The 17,476-nt window shown below is 31.3% G+C and overlaps 2 protein-coding genes across 3 annotated transcripts in view; one reads left to right on the top strand and one right to left on the bottom strand.

The window, feature by feature from the left end:
- Window positions 1-1,544: 1,544 nt before the first annotated feature.
- Window positions 1,545-15,511, top strand: LOC145304069 (putative vesicular glutamate transporter eat-4). 2 transcript variants are annotated; one of them, XM_080145828.1, is made up of 18 exons: window positions 1,545-1,623; window positions 4,722-4,816; window positions 5,161-5,209; window positions 5,470-5,532; window positions 7,082-7,181; window positions 7,311-7,381; window positions 7,723-7,760; window positions 8,167-8,230; window positions 8,518-8,607; window positions 9,281-9,367; window positions 9,760-9,873; window positions 11,137-11,177; window positions 11,520-11,598; window positions 12,169-12,311; window positions 12,531-12,630; window positions 12,931-12,985; window positions 14,264-14,350; window positions 15,069-15,511. In XM_080145828.1, exons 1-18 carry the CDS (start codon window positions 1,547-1,549, stop codon window positions 15,138-15,140), a joined length of 1,425 nt encoding a protein of 474 aa, XP_080001954.1. In that variant the 5' UTR covers window positions 1,545-1,546; the 3' UTR covers window positions 15,141-15,511. The 2 variants fall into 2 exon arrangements, with proteins under 2 accessions (XP_080001954.1, XP_080001955.1); XM_080145829.1 differs by lacking the exon at window positions 1,545-1,623 and adding an exon at window positions 1,809-1,897.
- The window catches only part of LOC145335311 (fibroblast growth factor receptor-like 1), a 9,382-nt gene continuing 7,314 nt past the window's right edge, over window positions 15,409-17,476 (bottom strand). Inside the window, exon 7 of the mRNA XM_080181045.1 lies at window positions 15,409-15,418. Coding sequence (XP_080037171.1) covers window positions 15,409-15,418 — 10 coding nt within the window. The remainder of the gene's footprint in view (window positions 15,419-17,476) is intronic.

Here is a 17,476-nt window from a genome sequence, read left to right as displayed (position 1 = left end):
TGAAAAACTGCATGATATAGGATAATGTTAATGGACATACTTACATTTTTAGGACTTGATTATAGAGTTGCTTATAATATTATAATACTGTATTATTATAAACTGCGAACCAAAAAAATAGGCAAATCGGAATTTTCAGAATAGCCGCTTTATTATTCATTTAGGATGATTTTACTGTAAAAATGAAATTTAGATGCGTATTTTGGTTACATGTTTCCACCATTATTTTTTTATTAATCAGCACAAATGATGTACACGATCTAAAAAACAGCATTTGGGGGAAAAACTGCAAATCCAAAACAAATCAACGAAAAAGTGTTTTTTTTTACTTTTCTTCTCTTTTAAAGATTGATTCTGATAAATTAATGATTTTTAAAGGGATTTATGCATAAGTTATTATGAAATATAGTACAGGGTAGAAATTAATGATTTTTCTCAGGGATAAGGGATGGGAAACGTAGGAAAATATTATTTCAGGCCTATTTCAAGCCTAGGCCTAATAAACCAGTTTTGGGATGGCGCAGTGGTTCGTCCTAAACGCTAATGAAAAAGCTGTGTGTGTGTGTGTAGATAAAGTATAGAATCAAATTCAGGTAGCTAGTTTAAAGTAAAAAACATAACTGTCAGAAAGGTATCATTGGGTTTCCCTTAGACAGATTTTAGTTTGTATTATTTGCATTTTTATTAATGAGTAAAAATTTTATTTGAAAATTTCATTGCTAATGAAAATTCAAAATAAATAAATAAATATGCACTTGGGTAACATTCTATCAAGTTCTTTGGATACTATTATGTAATGATAGATCTGTACTGTGTTGTATTGTACAAATATTAGGATTAAGGTGTTGTATTAATTCCGTATTAAATTTTTAAAATTCAAAATACAACATCTAATTTATAAACTACCAAATGAAAATTTGTAGCTACCTTCTTTCCAAAAAAATAATCCCGTTATTTTTGTTTTTTCTATATGGCCCTTTTTAATGTTTAACTCTAAGCAGATTTAATAATCAAACTAATGTGATCTAACACCATTTATATTTATTTTTTCGTAGCAGACAAATCATTTTTTTTTATAGAATTGTCTGCTTCTAAAATTTCCGCCAATTGATGATTGGTTGATACAAAACAAGCCCAAATCACAGAACACTATTGGTTTAGAGCGGTAGCCAATATGAACCATCCGCCAGTAAGGTCATTAAATTAGGCAAATGGTAAAAGTTGCATGATCCCTTTCAAAACCAGGCCGAGACCTAATTTATGGCCAGGTTTCCTATCCCTTATCCCTGAATTTTCTAAATAAGTAATATTAGAAAGAAAAAAAAAATTCAACCCCTGTCACTTCAGAGGACAGTTGCTGACCTCCTGTCTTATGGATGAAGCTAAATACATGTTAAAGATAAAAATTACCCTCAAAGTATACACAAATGTTATATTCTAACTTCAGTTGTAATTTTAAATTTGTTTTAAAAATGTAGTAGTTTGTTTTTAGTTTTATGTGTAAATAATTACTTTATTAGTTTGAAATACTTGATTACAGATTAAAATGGAGTCGCGCTATGTGTTTACGTTGGTTGCGTTTGTTGCTTATATGTTTGCTCTTGGTGGTAGAGATTCTCTAAGGTTAGTTCTTTCATCCTTTTATATAAGTATGTCTCGTCCTCTTGTCGAGGAAGCTTTGGTTTTTCAACCACAAATTAATTTCTGATTTTATATCCTTGTTTCCCTTATAGAAAATATCGTCATTGGTTGTTTGATAGCGTCCTTTTTGAGAATGTAGCGTGGCATCTTTTTTGTTATTGCACTTCGAAATTAAACAGAGAAGAAATAACATATTTTAAGACCAAGAGTGGAGCTTTTACTAGTAAGCCAGTGGTTTCACCATGAAAATCTTCAGGTACGAATGGGATCCTTTGAACAGAATAGTGTGGTATACAGGGCGTTTAAAAAAAACTGCGTTTTCCAAATTTGGGAAACAACCATTAGGAGTACAAAAAAAATAATTATATGTCAATATTCTCTATAAAAATATGCATCGAAATTGTTACAGGTTTTTTTTAATATCTCTGAAAATAACGGCGCATTTTAAAGCATAAATATTTCAAAAGGTGCGCATAATGCTTTTTTCTGGTAGAATTTTGTGCCTTAAGGTTGGTTTTCAAAAATTTATTCACTTGAAAACAACATCTTAATACGAACAATACAATTTTCTACCAATTACACTAAAAAATTCATTTAAAATTCCCTCACTGAAAACAAATATTCAGTTTTTCTTTTTGTATACTTAAGAAACATGAGCTTAAAAATTGCTCATGTTCGTAAATCCCCACCCCTCATAGAGGCCGTATTTTTAGAGATAATGAAAAACACCTGTTATAAATTTGATGTACTTTTTGACAGATAATAAGGACATATAATCGTTTTTTCTGTATTCCTTCTGGTTTGGTCAGAAAAACGGAAAACGCAGTTTTTTCTGAAACACCGTGTATAGGGTAAAATGATAGGTTTTCTCTACGGCATTTTAGCCAGCTAACTGCTAAGTAAAGCATTTAATTATGATTTCATATACTTGTATTTCTATTTTACATACCTATTTTTATGCATTTTTACATGATTGTCAAGCCTAGTAATGTTCTTTTCTTTTATAAACAAAAAGTACCCAGAGTTTCTTAACCCTTACAGATCGGGGTTTTTTTTCAATCAAATTTTTTTGTAGGTAAGATGGAGAGCTGTGACTTCATGACTTTTTAAGTTTAGTAATTATACATCGGCAAGAGTTGATTTTATTAAGATCTCTGGTCTGTGTCGGTCGTGGTGTCCGGTCAAAGTCGGTTGGGTAGCACCAAAATTAGAAAAAATTCTAAATAGATCTTAATTTCTACATTACAACTTTTGTGTATAAGGAAATAACCTAAATTTTTTTGTGAATACTTAGATATCAATGACCTTCTGAGAAAAGTGCTGTTATGACCGTTTGACCGCTCCATGACCAACTTTATGACCGATTTTTGTCCGGCTTTTACTACAGACATATATTATGAATATCGTGGCTTATATTACAGCTAGAGACCTATAAATTTTTTTGGCAAATCCTTGAGCAACAATAAACAGATAAAAATATTCATTGGCGCCGCCAACCGTCGTTTTACCGCCGTAACCGCCGAAAATGGCGGTTTCCGTTATTTGCCGTTTTTCGGCGATGATCAGAAAAAGTAATTTTTTTGTTATGAAAAATAAAAGTTCGTCCTAAAATTTGGTCATCCTAGCTGCAAAATTGGCCACTCTACAGCTGTTCTAAAATTTAGCGGCTGGCCGCTAAAAAGCGGCTAAGGAGCGGTCTCACCACTATGACTAGAAAAAGAAATTTTCTCTAAAAATACACATGAACCACCAGAAAAAAAAATTTACGTCTTTATCTGTAACAGGAGCCGAGATAGAGGGGGGGGGGTCAATATGACCCCCCCCCCTACCGATCTATTAAGGTGGGAATTGGGGCCCGATCTGTAAGGGTTAAAGCAGCAAATGATATTAATACTATATGAATATTTTAATGTTTTTTTTATTATAAATTGATCTTGTATTTTCAGGACTATTGTAATAGTGTAGAGTAACACAATAAATCATTATATATATATCCTATTGATTGGTCCTGGTTTTGGGTAGACGTCTCCAACTTAAGATCTCGAAGACTTCTTTTGTTTTTTGAAGTCACACTTGACCCAAACTGCTGTATGGTCAAGACCAGTGTTGCGGAGCCGGAGCTGGAGCTGTGGAGCCGCCATATTTTGCTGGAGCCGGAGCCGTAATTTTCGTTAAAAAACGGCTTCGGCTCCGGACTAGATAAATAAAGAGATTTTGTATAAATTACAATTTGGTAACTCTGTTTTGTCATGTTCAAATGCCCCTTTTAAGTTTTTCAAGTCCATTTTTATCAAAAATTAAACTTTTAAAACCTTCAAAAGTTAAAAATAGACATGGGGGGGAAAATATGTCGAGTTTTTCTTGATTTTAGGTCGGAGCCGGAGCCTAATCCGGAGCCGGAGCTGGAGCCGTAGCCGGAACCGGAGCCCCACCAAAATCAAACGGCTCCGCAACGCTGGTCAAGACAAAGTAACAGGATGTCTTTCTGTGTGTATTATTTAACGTGTTGCTTAAGTCAAAGTGCTTATCGTTTTAAAACTTAATAATACATTAATTAAGGCCACAAGCTTATTAATGTAATTTATTTATTGTATATGTAAGAACTGATCTTCTTCTATGAATTGTTTGTGGTTCGTTACTAATAGATGTTCTCATCCTTGTTGGAATATAGGCCTAATAAAATGAATGTATAAATGTAACGGGTCTATTTGTTTAATGCCTATCTTTTTTTTAAAATACTGACAATATCAAACATTAAATTTAATCGTCGTTTTCAATATTTCAAAACCATTTAAACTTATATAAAAGTAACAGAATGTGTGTCTGATTTCGCTAACCACTGAACCAATATAATTCTCCTATACAGCTTAATATGATTTCACGGAAAGTTTTAAACTATTTTAAGGGAGGGTAACTCCACCCTCCCAAGAGACGACCTAAAAAAAGAGAAATGTATTTTTTCGACTGTTATAAAAGATTGGTTGCTGAAAGATTGTACTGTTTCATTATCAAATTAATTGGCTTTGTTGCTTATGAAGTATTTCATCCTTGTTAATAATAATCATGGCTATGTTATTTAGGCTGGCAGTTATATCCATGAGAAATGAATACCTCACTTGTATCAGTGAAACTTTCTATCAGAATCAGAACCTTTCAACTAACCATTTTATAAATAGTAAGTTTAATTTTTAGTACCGAAGCTACTCTTTATTTCACTTTGTCGGTTTTTTTATAATGGTAGAATTGTAATTTTTTCGGCAGCTAATCTAGATAGATGGGTGGATTTTTGTGAGTGAACATTTCCTTACAACAATTAAGCATCCAATATATAATTTGGTCCGTAGGTCTATCAGTCATGCTACAAAAATATAGATATCAAAACACAAAAATTATATTTTAAAGGTTTTAAAAACACATTCGACAAATTTTTAATATATCAGTATTACGTTGTCATAATGTTTTGAATATCGTTTTGTCGAGACATCCTGTTACTTTTACATAAGAATTATACTTTTAAAGATTGTGGAAGCATAGAATGGTCAGAATCCGATGTTGCTATTACTTTGAGGTAAGCATAGACGTCCCGGGAGGGGGGGGGGGGGTAAAGAGATTCCGCTCTCAAAATTTGAAACACCTCATTTTACCACTGTGAAAAACTAATCTATCCGCCAATTTTGAATATAAAATTCCTTCTTTCTTAGATTAAGTAAATTACTATTTTTGTTTCATATTAACCGACTATTTCAACATTTTAAGCTACCAAAGAGAAAAACTAGTTAAAATCTTAAAAAGACCATTTTCGCCGCTTTGATAAATATTATTTCATAGTGGTTACAGTATTGGTGCAATGTTGACCGGTGCAATCAGTGGACTAGTTGCAGACTCATTCAGGTTACACATTTTCCCAGTTTTTAAAAGCAAAGCTTTTCTATAATTAGGGTCAGTCCGTCCGTCTGTTACAGTTAGATCTTTTATTGTTAATTTAAACTGGTTAGAATTGTCCTATTGATTTCAAACTTTGTATGCTGATTCCTATAACAGTTAGGTACGACTTAGAAAGCGCAGCAACTCTGTAATCGTTACAAGAAAGTCCGTACGTCCATTAAAAACAGGCTGATTTTCTATTTTTTTGACAACCAATTTTTGAATGTTAAAATTATCCTATTCATCTGATTTTTTTTAATACTAATTCCTATTACAACAACAAGGTATAGTGTTATTAGCGAAGCATCTCTATAAACAAGTTCTAAAAACGTCAGTATGTCCTTAAACAGTATCATGTATTTAATCAGTTTTGCAACAAATTTACATACAATGTTTTATAGACTATTAATATTCAGTTTATTCAGTTCTGACACTCTGCAAGTGATAATATTCGTTTGTCCTACCATTTCAGAGCTTTGCTTAGTAGATTTTGTCATCCTTGTTTACTAGCAAAGCTATTCGTTAAGTATATGTCTGTTATGCTAGGGCTGTCAGAGTTTAAATAAAAACCCTTCAACATATACATTTGTAAAAAATGTAAAAAAAATCACTTTACTTTTTATTTCTTTACATTTTTTACAATTGTTTATATAAACACACACACATATATATATATATATATATATATATATTAATATTATTCAGTTTGGACTACAATATTCTCTTCCATTTTTTTTATCTTTCTTCTTTATCTTACTACCTGAATGGTTAACTTATGTTTTGCCTAGCTTCGCTTTTTTGGACTTTAGCTACTCATTAGTAACAATAGGCCAAATCCTATACAATTTCCTAGGTTAGCCTACTAGTTAGGGTTTCACAAGTCTTATATTTTCTTTATATTAATGAGGGAACCCTAACTCTTAAGCATATGTAAGAAATTTTATATGATTTGATCTAATGTCTGTCAGTAATTAATGTTTTATGAACAAAGGGAATATAGCTTTTGTAATATTGAGTAAAATTGTGAGCTTCCAGTCAAATGCGCTTTTTAAGTCTAATTGTTCATAATGTTGACCAAACACATATTTAAAAACAGTTAGACCTAATAAGCACATTGGACTGGAATCTTACTCAAAACTTTACAGAATTTGTAAAAAAAACAGCATTATACTTTTTCTTGCAGATTTAAAATATGTAGTAATGTAAAATTTCGAATTTTTTTTTATTATAAAAAAAACTAGGTACCCTTACACTAAACATTTTATCGATGCTGTGAGTATTGGTGCAAAAAATATGATGTAACAAAATAAATTAGCCAATGAGAGGCCACTATAAATTTTACCATTGGTCAATAACGGCCTCTCATTGGCTAATTCTTTTTGTTACGTCATATTTTTTGCACCAATACTCACAGCATCCATTTTATCTTATATAATATCTGCCCGTCTGTCTGAAGTAGTGCAATCTAATCAGTTATAACAATTTTGAGCAAAGCATTTTTCTATTTTTTTTTCAGTAGTAAGAATATAATGTTGATAACAAGTTTTATTGGAAGCTTGTGCACATTCTTTCTACCATTAACTTCACATAACTTGTACCTGCTTGTGGGCGGACAGGTAATACTTTATTATAGCTTTGCTTCTTTGAAATTTTATTAATAACAAAATTGACAAGTGGGTGTAGGGGGTTATCAGTGCTCAAGAGGGTAGTTTGTGTTAAAGCGCCCTATAATCTAATTATTTTAGATCCTAAGTGGTATGGCAGGAGGTTTTGTGTGTCCTGTATTAACTTCTCTTCTCACTAGATGGGAGCCTGTGTAAGTTATACAATTTCTTCTTTAGATGCACTAGTTGCTTTGCCCATACCCTTTAAGTATAGAACTCCGTAAAAAAAGCCTAAAACCTACTAAAGACATTAGTAAAGATTTTCTGAAATATACTTAACCAATTAACCACTTTTAGTAAATTAGTTCAAATTAATAAAGTTTGTTAATATTATGGAGGATTTCAATAAGCTTTTAAAACAAGCGTCTTTGTCCAATGTGCACTTTAGAGAAGGGTACAGGGTTGCTTTCAACTTTAGCTTTAAGTTTTAAAAAGAATTTTTTTGGGGGGGATCATTTATTTCTAGTTAACAATTTTAAATTATTTTTTATAGGAGTGAAAGAGGCAAACTGTCTACAATTGTTTACTCAGGTAAGTTATCTATCTTATCATTATATTCTATCTTTTAAAAGTTTTTTAAATGCTAAAAAATTGTTCAAAAGTAGCGCAGCCAAATATAGAGTTAACTTTTATGGAATAATAAATAAATTGTCAAATAAAGCTTTGATTTCAATAAAAAAATACAATTAACCTATTCACATCCGCTGGATTAGAACTGGTTTTAAGCCATATTGAAAAATCATGTATAGCATCGTGTTGCAGACAAATTTTTTTACGAAAAATAAAATAAAACTGTTTATGTTACAAACTGGAATTAATCTTATAGCGTTTAATTTTACTTTCTGTGGAAAGCTGTCTGTAATAAGATGCGATATATAACTATTCTAACATAAAACATTTTAAAAGTATTTTGTGTTGATAACCATTTTGTAATTAGGTTCCTCGGCGAGTGCAATTTTGACATCACTTTTGAATGGATTCATCAATACATACGACTGGAGGTAAATCTAATCTAAATTGTCCCTTAAATGGATTTATAATTACTTTAATCTTACACCAGATTATCATGTACTCTAATAAATTGAAACCTGTAGTGGGCTAAAATAATGACCTTACTCATTCTATTGTAGTGACTCACCTGTGTCTATATTTCTGACGCTATTCAAGGACCATGGTCCTTGCCCTTACAGCAGAGTTAAATATAGCTCATGCTTTCTCTATTCTTTTACTTAAAGTTAGAAATATTGTTACCTTAATCATCAGTTTGTTATGAAAATATGAATTTTAGGTTACCCTTCTATGGATTTGGATTATTACAGTTCTTATGGTTGGTTCTATGGTACTTTCTAGTCCATGATTTTCCTTACAAAAATCCAAGGTAAAAATTAATAATGTTTTTAATACTTGCAGCAATGCCCCTAGAGGCCTCCAGTTCTTTTTTATAAATTGGTTGCATTTCCAAGGGTAATCAAATTTATTTTGGCTTTTATTTTTTTTTATACAAGTTGGATTATTTAGGATATTTGACATTACCATAACATTTGATGAATTATGACAGGGTATTTTAAAGGCAAAGCTTTCCTATCATTTGAGTAAGTAAATAATCTAGAGCTCTCAATTTGGGCATGCTAGAATTGACCCATCGATTACAAACTTTGCTTACTTTATAACAATTAGGTAGGATAAGAAAGCGTAGTAACTACGTACATCAAATTTAAACCTTTTTAACAATAATTTTATGAAATTATCCTATTCATCTGATTTCTTGAATAATAATTCCTAGGACAATAATCTGTATTATTATAGGTGATAGAATTAACATGATTATAAAAAAGTCTTTTAAGTTTAACAGTATCTTGTATTCCATCAATTTACAAAGCAATGATACAAATGTATTTACAATTTTGTTTAGAAAATCATTATTCTAGTTCTAACACTCAACAAATGAAAATGTTCGATAGTTCTACTGTCAGTTTTAAAGCCTCGTTTTTATGGATGTTTTCAACCGTGTTTTGTTGTATTTATATGAAAATATGTTAATTTCTATTTAGAATAAGTGATGCTGAAAAGATGATGTTATCTAAAGAAACACATGTACCTGAAAGAAGAGTTAAACTTAAAGACATTCCATTTTTCAAGTAAGCTTTCACAAAGTTAATAAGAATGATTTAGTTGTTTGCCTCAAAGTGTCTAGTGGAGTAAAAAAATCTCCCCCCTCTTTTTTTCCATAAGTAGCGTAACACAAAAAAAGGAATGGACAAACAAACAAAGTAAATTTTTGAGCAGATTGTCATAATAAAAAAGAAAGAGAGAATGGACAAAATCTAAAAAAATAAGGTTTATGTCCTTTGAAGCATGACAGACAGACAGACAGACAAAGGAAAATATAGACTAGATACACAAATTTCTGATGTCTTTCTTCAACAGCATCCAAGAAAATCACATTTCTCCCATAGCATTACAGACTGACAAAGTGAATTATAGAGTATCTTTGCTACTAAAAATGAAATAAATAATTATGATATTTTAGGTTGTTATCAAATAAGGGAATCTGGGCAGTGTTGGTTGCGAATATGGGCTACCAGTGGGGTAAAACTCATATTTTATATCTTCTACCCCAGTATGTTGATCATATTGGAGTCAGGTTAGCATATTCTTAAAGGGAGGGTGAACGTAAAAATTTCTCATCTGATTATCAAATCTTAACATTAACTAAGCACATTTCACTACACTGATCAACCAAAAATGTCATATTCACAAAAATATCCAGAAATAATGCCTTGATTTTTATGGTATTTTGAGAGGGAAAAAGGAAAAAACAGGGAAAATCTGAACATTTTTGTTTCTTATAATGTTTGTAGGGATATTTAACTTGTCATATATAGTTGAAACAATTTACTTACTGTTAAGGATTTATTTTATGCTATAAAATTGCCAATTCGTTTTTTTTATAACGTAGTAATTAGGTAATAAAGACATATTTTAAATTCGTATTATTGACAAAAAAATACCTCACTGTCTACAAAGGGTTGAATCTCATATATAAAATAATAATATTCTTTTTTATTGTGTTGAACAATAATTAACCCACTTTGGAGAATTAGTTTACACTTTTATCAGACTGTTTATAAAGAAATATTGCGTCTTTATTATTTACAAATTTGTAATTAAAGGTGGGCGAGAGATGGGCCATTTAAAGTTAATTGGATACTAATAAAAAACCTGTTTCTAGCTTTGTTATTGTATTTGGTTTTCAATAAAAAAATATTGCTTATTTTATCAATTTCTAAGTAACTATACATTGGATTAAAGCAAGGATTATGTTAAAAGTCAGCTTAACTGTTAGGAAAAATCTAGAACTATGTGAAAAAGTTTAATTTTAGCTATAATGGGAGAAAAAAGCAATTTAATGCACATTTTATATAATACGGAAAATTTCTTCCTTTCCCCGTACCTTATAAAAATCGTCGGAAAAAGCCGTTTTTTAAGCAAACAAAAGCGCGTTTTGCTCTATCTGTGAGATATTATGAATGAGATAATGTTAAGATTTGATATTAAGATGAGAAAAATTTACGTTCACAGTCCCTTTAAAAGAAAAGCTTTTCTATAATTAAGGTCGGTCCATCCGTCCTTCCGTAACAAATAGCTCCAATTGTTTCTATAGGTATGTTTAATTTGTCCTATCAATATCAAACTTGGCATGATGATTCCTGTAGTAGTTAGGTACAATTTAGAAAGCGTAGCATCTCAATAATTGTGATAAGAATAATCATACAAAATTATTATTGAAATAAATAGTAATTTACTATAAATAAACATAGTTCGTCCCTTTCAAGTTTCACAGATTAAGGTGCCAGATTGAGCATCTAGGCTTCTATTATAAAACTAATTATTTCTTTTTTTTTAGTATTGAAAAGAATGGATTGATGAATGCACTGCCCCATGCAGGTATTGTCAATTGTAATTGTAAAGCTTCTCAGTAAACTACAATATCTGTTTGTCAGTCGTTTTTTGATTATTTCTCTTGTCTACAGAAAAATTTTTAAAATTTTTTTACAGTTTAATCTTGTTACAAGCAGTAGCATGCACAATGAATCACCAGGGGGGTGTGAAACCATTAGGGTATGACTTTTTAAAATTTTAAGGGGAAGGGGTTACACCCCTCTACCGCAAGCCACTGTACATTGATGTTAAATGCTCCAAAAGTTTGCATTATATTTATAATTTCAAACAAAAAATATTTTTTTTTTGTGATTTTTACTAATAGAGTTGATATTTTTTTATTTTTAGGAATGTTATTAACAGGCATTATGGCTTCAAGTTTATTCAATTTTATCAATAGAAATTATCTCAGTCTAACATCTTCAAGGTAAAGTTTTTAAAGCTTATCTACCCCCCCCCCCCACCCACCCCGGCCCCCCCCCACCTTGGTTCAAACCCCTCTGACAGAAATATATGTACGCCATTGAACCAATCTTACATTCTTACATCTTTCTCCTTTCCATATATGAATTGGGTAACCTATCTTAGCATATATGATTTTATGGGATTCCACTTACCAAATTTCTTTCAAAAAGGATGTAGGTATAACTATCTTTTGAAAGAAGTAACCAATTTTAAAAGACAAAAATACCTAACTTATACACAATTTAACATATTATATTTTATCCTTATATGTATGTGTCTGTATCGAAGGATCTTGCTAATAGCTGAACCGATATGGTTCTCTTTTACAGTGTAGCTTCTTATATGTCCTGGGAAGAAGTATCCTATTTTGGGGAGAAGTATCACATCTCTTTCAAGAGAAATCGCTCCTAAAAGATGACCGCCACAGTTATGTTTTTACTTTTTGTTTAAAATTAAAATTAGGGAGGAATGTGATTTCCCCACCCCCTCCAGTACCCATAGATACATCAAAAAATTACTTTTATTTTTTTAGGAAGCTTGTAACCTCCATTAGCTTTATCGGGTTCGGGTCCCTGAACATGTTGTTGCCCCTGGTTGGACAGCTTCACCTGATGGATACTGATCATCACTCAATTCTGGTCACCACTCTCTCAACTCTTGGGTACTCTTTGTTAGGTAGGTGAACATTTTTCTTTACCACCGAGGGAGGGGGACATTGGACTGTAAATTACACTGGTCCCTAAAGTTTTAAAACCAAGATATCTTATACATTAGCTTAATAACTTTGGTTAAATTTATTACATTTGATTGTTTGGTTCCAAACTTTCCAACCAATAATGAATTAACAGAACATTAATATATTAGGCTTTTTTTATGATCCATGATTTTTTTTAGGATTTTACATAGTTGGTGGTTGGACCTGCGCTATGGATGTTGCTCCAGACTTTGCTGGAACTATTATGGGAATATCCAGCTGTCTCAATTTTCTTGTCAGGTATAATTATGGGAGAATGTGATATATATTAGTGCACTGGCCTCCAAAGATTTTTTTTACACATTTTCTCATTCGTTAGCTTAAAAACTCCTGGACTTATGATAAAACTTTTAATGGGTTGTACAACCTTTTCATTAGACGGGGTATTTTTTTATCATAATTGGGGGTTGCATACATTTGTCTTAAATCCCTGGTCGTCAGAGACAGGATGCTTATGACTGAAGAAGGAATAGAGATTATTTTTAATTTTTGTGTACGATAAAATCTGACTTTTTTGCTAAAAAAATATTTTTGCTTTAGTGCCCTTGTACCGTATACAGTTTCGGCATTTACAAGCATACTATCACCTAATCAGGTAAAAAACAATTTTTTTTATTGGAAATTCAAATTTGGAGTTCTAGTTGTTTTGCCCCTAGTCTCTAGAGGAGGTTAAGGGAATGCCAGGAAAAATAGCATAAACCCAACCCTAAGACATTTTAACCTTACTTTATGTTTTAGGATTATTATCTATTAACTATACTATTACTCACTGAGAAGGGAGATATTGTACTGTTTATTACACTAGCCCACAAAGTTTAATATTTTCTCTAATTTTTTATCTTATCACTCTATACCTATATGAGTGACTACTTTTTCTGTTTTTTACCTTATGAATTATTTTCGACAGATTTTTTATAAACCTGCTTGCTTTATTGCATCAAGTCTTCCAATAGTAGAGTGTTTAATACTCATAGTGGTCCAATAATAAACTCTCATTGACCAGAATGATAAGACCCATTATTTTACTCTATGAAGAATAAATTATTTTTTTTATTTCATGTTGCTATTTTAATTATATTAAAGTATTGAATTTGTATTCATAAAATAGAAAATTTAAATTTATAAAATAGTAGATCAAAGAAAACTTAGTTTTAAAAAAATTTGATACTAGCGACGCGTCTGTAATGTGTTCAAATATTAAACTAAAATTTAACATTTAACTAATATTTTAACCCTTTCAGAACGATAATTTGAAACAAAAAAATACTAGGAATCTAAAATATTTTAAAGAAAGAGAGACAAAATTATAAATACAGTTTTAAATAAAAAATAATATTTAAAAAAGACCAAAGGAAAGGGAAGTGAGAGAGAGGGACATTTAATCTTTAAAAACGGATGAAAAAAACGAAACTAAAGGCGTAGTAATCTTTATGTGTAGTAACTTTTTTTTGTAGTTGGGTTGATATTCAGGGATTGGAAAATGAAAGAAAAAGATTAATATTCAGGGATAGGCCAATGGAAGAAAAAGATTAAGATCTAATCTAGCCAATAGCGGGATAATTTTAGAACGCCGCCTCTAGTATTATATATTTGTTATATACTTATACTTATTCCAAATGATAGTGGAATTAATAAATACCATACCACACCATAATAACGTTTTCTTATTTGTTGGCTCAGCAATTCTGAGATTTTTATTGAATTTTTGATTTTTTGGTTCATTAAGCTGAGTGTCCAATCATGATTGGAGATGTACATCAATTTACCGGCCATTGTCAAATCAATTTAATACCTGATACCTGAGATGTGTGTATCAACCTATCAATCTTTTTGTTGTTGTAGAGAGCTTAAGTAACAGAACAACTGTTTTCAGGTGTGGCCGTCAGTATTTATGTTAACAAGCACAATCTGTGTTATTTGTACCATGGTTTTCAACATATTTGGAACAGCTGATCTTCAGGTAAATTTTGGACGTTTCAACAATGGATGTATTAATACTTGGATCTTACACCAGATTTTCATGTTCTCTAAAAAAGTGAAAAAAACAGCGGGCTAAAATAACGACCATTCTTTCGATCCTGTCCTACTTAATGAACGAACCGACCAATACGGGAGTTCCATGTTAGCAACCCAAATAGACGACAAATTTTCTCCTATCATAATATCCACGTATATTCTATATCCATTGTTTCAACAAGTTGATGCTCTGTGTGTGTGTGTAATTAGGTATAGGTTCGAGTCTTACAATCTCTGGAATTTTTGGGTTGTTTGTTAAGATCTCGTTACTACAGAACCTATGAGCATCAAATATGTCCTCAGATGGTTTTAGACTATTCTAATTTTATATCTGAGTCTTCGATGATTTTACTGTTACACTTTTTTTTTGGTTTGTCCTTTGTTATCTCGCTAACTTTTGAACCAATTGAGTTCTACTTTTTAGGGACATTTCAACTAGGTCTTTTTCCTTAAGGGATTTTGATTTTAAAATTTTATCTTGGTATGGAATTTTTGCCACTCCTTCCCCTTCGAATATAGAGCCCATAGATGATAAGGGTGCAGCACTAGAAGTAAATAATACTTGCTTTTAAGGGCATTTAATTCTAGAGAAAAAATATACATGATCCAAATCGCTAAATTTTTGTGCAAAAAAGGATTATGATGAGGATGTACTTTTTCAGATATCTGTATCGTGCAGTAGTCCAGAATCTCCTAATCTATCCGAGAAAGACGGACAAGTCAGAAATGAGTGAAGATTCGCTGCAGAGCAATTATACAATTGACAGAACTATTGACTGGTGTCAAGCATATTCAGTAAATACAATAATCATATATATATTTAAATATGGGACACATGCAAGTGGTGGTATACATCCCCTGAACCAGTTGTGCATTTCCCCCTATAAAAACAAATCAAATTAAGTAAGATTAAAGGTGAACTTTAATTGGAAAAGTCTTTACCAAGGACCGTCTATCAACAAGTGATTAAAAGCGGCGTTTTTATCTCCCGCCCCCTTGAAATTATTTAGGCCTAAAAATAAAAATTTAATTAATATTGATGTAACAAGATTCTTTGTAAAAAGGACGTAATGAAATTAAAACCAAGCAATAAATATTGTTCTCCAATTTTGTATTTTTTTCACTTGTAAACCAATCCAGTGATAAAGGATATTTGAGCTTTATAAAATTTGTTCTCTAAAATGTTCTCTTAATATTATTAAGAGCCCAAGATAGGATAGGATAGGATGAAGAAAAAAAGTTTCCCCCTTATATAAGCTTTAAAAAAATTAACCTTCATTATTAAGAAAAAGTCTAGCTCCTAAAATCAGGTCTCGGCAGCCACAACTAAGCCTAACATTTAAACCTGTTTAAATGCTTTAAGAAAGAATTTAAAAATGGGGATTTCGACATTTGGGTCATTCAGCTTTTTTTTAAATTTTAAAGGTCGATTGACCTGAGGGGGAGGCTTAAAGCGGCTGAAGCACAGCTGCTGCTGTGCCCTGCCTAAAATTCTAAAATTTAGCTGACAGAATAGTATATTCCATCCCTATATGTTCAGTATTTTACGTAATGACAATGTCATATGGATGGAGTGTAGTTTTCTCTCCGCACCCAAATTGAACATGAGGGAGGACTCTAAAAAATATCTTGGATATCACATCGTACCATAGACAGCTTTCTCGGATATTAAAATGCAAAGTTATTAAATTAAAACCAGGCCCGGGCTAACTAAACTGGTAATAATTTTTATGATTTTTGCTATCGATAAATTTCAGTATAGTTGAGTTCTAATACTTTGGATATTAATCAATTTCGAAGCCATACTGAAATATAATTTTCAAGATTATCTACCAATCCTACTACAATAAATGTTGATATCCGCGAGACTTACAGACGGCTGATGCGCGGCTGCCGAGTCTTGATATATTCTAATCTCAAGTAAGATTTCGAAATGGCTTAAAAGAAGTATTATATTTCTAATTTGGGTCGTTTTGGAGAAGATACATAAACCGAGTTTATAAAATAGCAATAAAATAAAAGATAATAAAAATCACGGAACCTTGTATTTTAAGGTTTTGTGATTAATAATCTATGGCTTATAATTCAAATTGTTTTTATGTGCTGCAAGGTACCCTATAGCTTGTACCTTGTTCTCCTAATAATCACTATTTCAAACGATATGAACAATCCGTTACGGACGTACGGACGGACTGACCCCAATTAAAGAAAATTTCGCTACTAAATATAATTTTTTAAAATACTAAAACCATAAATATAAATTTTTTCAAATCACGAAACCTTGCTTTAAAATAAATCAAATGCTTTTAGTTATTATTAGAAGCGTTTTGTCTATGTAAAGATCTCGGAAACTTCCAGGCACCACAAGGCCAAATTTGCTATTTTTGTAGACAAAAAGTTCAATAAATCGATTAATCTAATTCACATTATTATCAATAGTTTTCAAATAAAATAAAAATGATATAATTTGATTTTTTGTTTTTTAGAGGGTGCGTTCACAGGTTTTATGTTTCAGAAATGGCGAGAAGCGCACTAAAATTCTACCATCTTCCTAAGTTTTCACCCCCCCCCCCTTAATTCAATAGGAGGAGGGGGGGGGGGGTTAAATATAAATCAATGGGTAGTAAGGAAAAATATTTTAGGAGTATGGAACAATCTACATATAATTCGAAATAAGGGGTTATTAACACCCCCCCCCCCTCCTGCACGCCCCTGGTTTCAAGTCACTACTTACAATAATATTACTAATGAAGTTTTAAAGCCAGAAGCATGCCAATAATAGTTACTTTGCTTTCTGAAATAAATAGATATGTAATATAGATGAAAATTTTTATTATTCTTATTTTATTATAATATTTACATAGATCTGCTATTCTATTAGTTATAACTGTAACCTTACTCTTTTATTATTATTTTTCATTTAAATTGATTAAATTTAATTTATAGCTATATACTTATCATTTAATCTCTGATTTACACTAGAGAAATATTTCTAGGGTTGCCCGAATTAAAAATTTTACTCATTGTTCTGTATGCAACAACGTTTTTACGTCATTTTGTCAGTTCCCAG

This window comes from Acartia tonsa, chromosome 13, assembly GCF_053477335.1.
Source record: "Acartia tonsa isolate MP-2025a chromosome 13, ASM5347733v1, whole genome shotgun sequence".
NCBI classification, from domain to species: Eukaryota; Metazoa; Arthropoda; class Copepoda; order Calanoida; family Acartiidae; genus Acartia; species Acartia tonsa.
Note: the sequence above shows the minus strand (reverse complement) of the source record. Positions and strands in the feature narration are given on the sequence as shown.

What these genes read in the sequence shown, in the direction of transcription:
- LOC145304069 (XM_080145828.1), top strand. Translation starts at nt 1,547, where the DNA reads ATGGAGTCGCGCTATGTGTTTACGTTGGTTGCGTTTGTTGCTTATATG. An exon ending in CTAGTTGCAGACTCATTCAG is followed by an intron (nt 5,533 to 7,081) that starts GTTACACATTTT and finishes TTTTTTTTTCAG; the next exon opens with TAGTAAGAATATAATGTTGA. An exon ending in TTTCCTTACAAAAATCCAAG is followed by an intron (nt 8,608 to 9,280) that starts GTAAAAATTAAT and finishes ATTTCTATTTAG; the next exon opens with AATAAGTGATGCTGAAAAGA.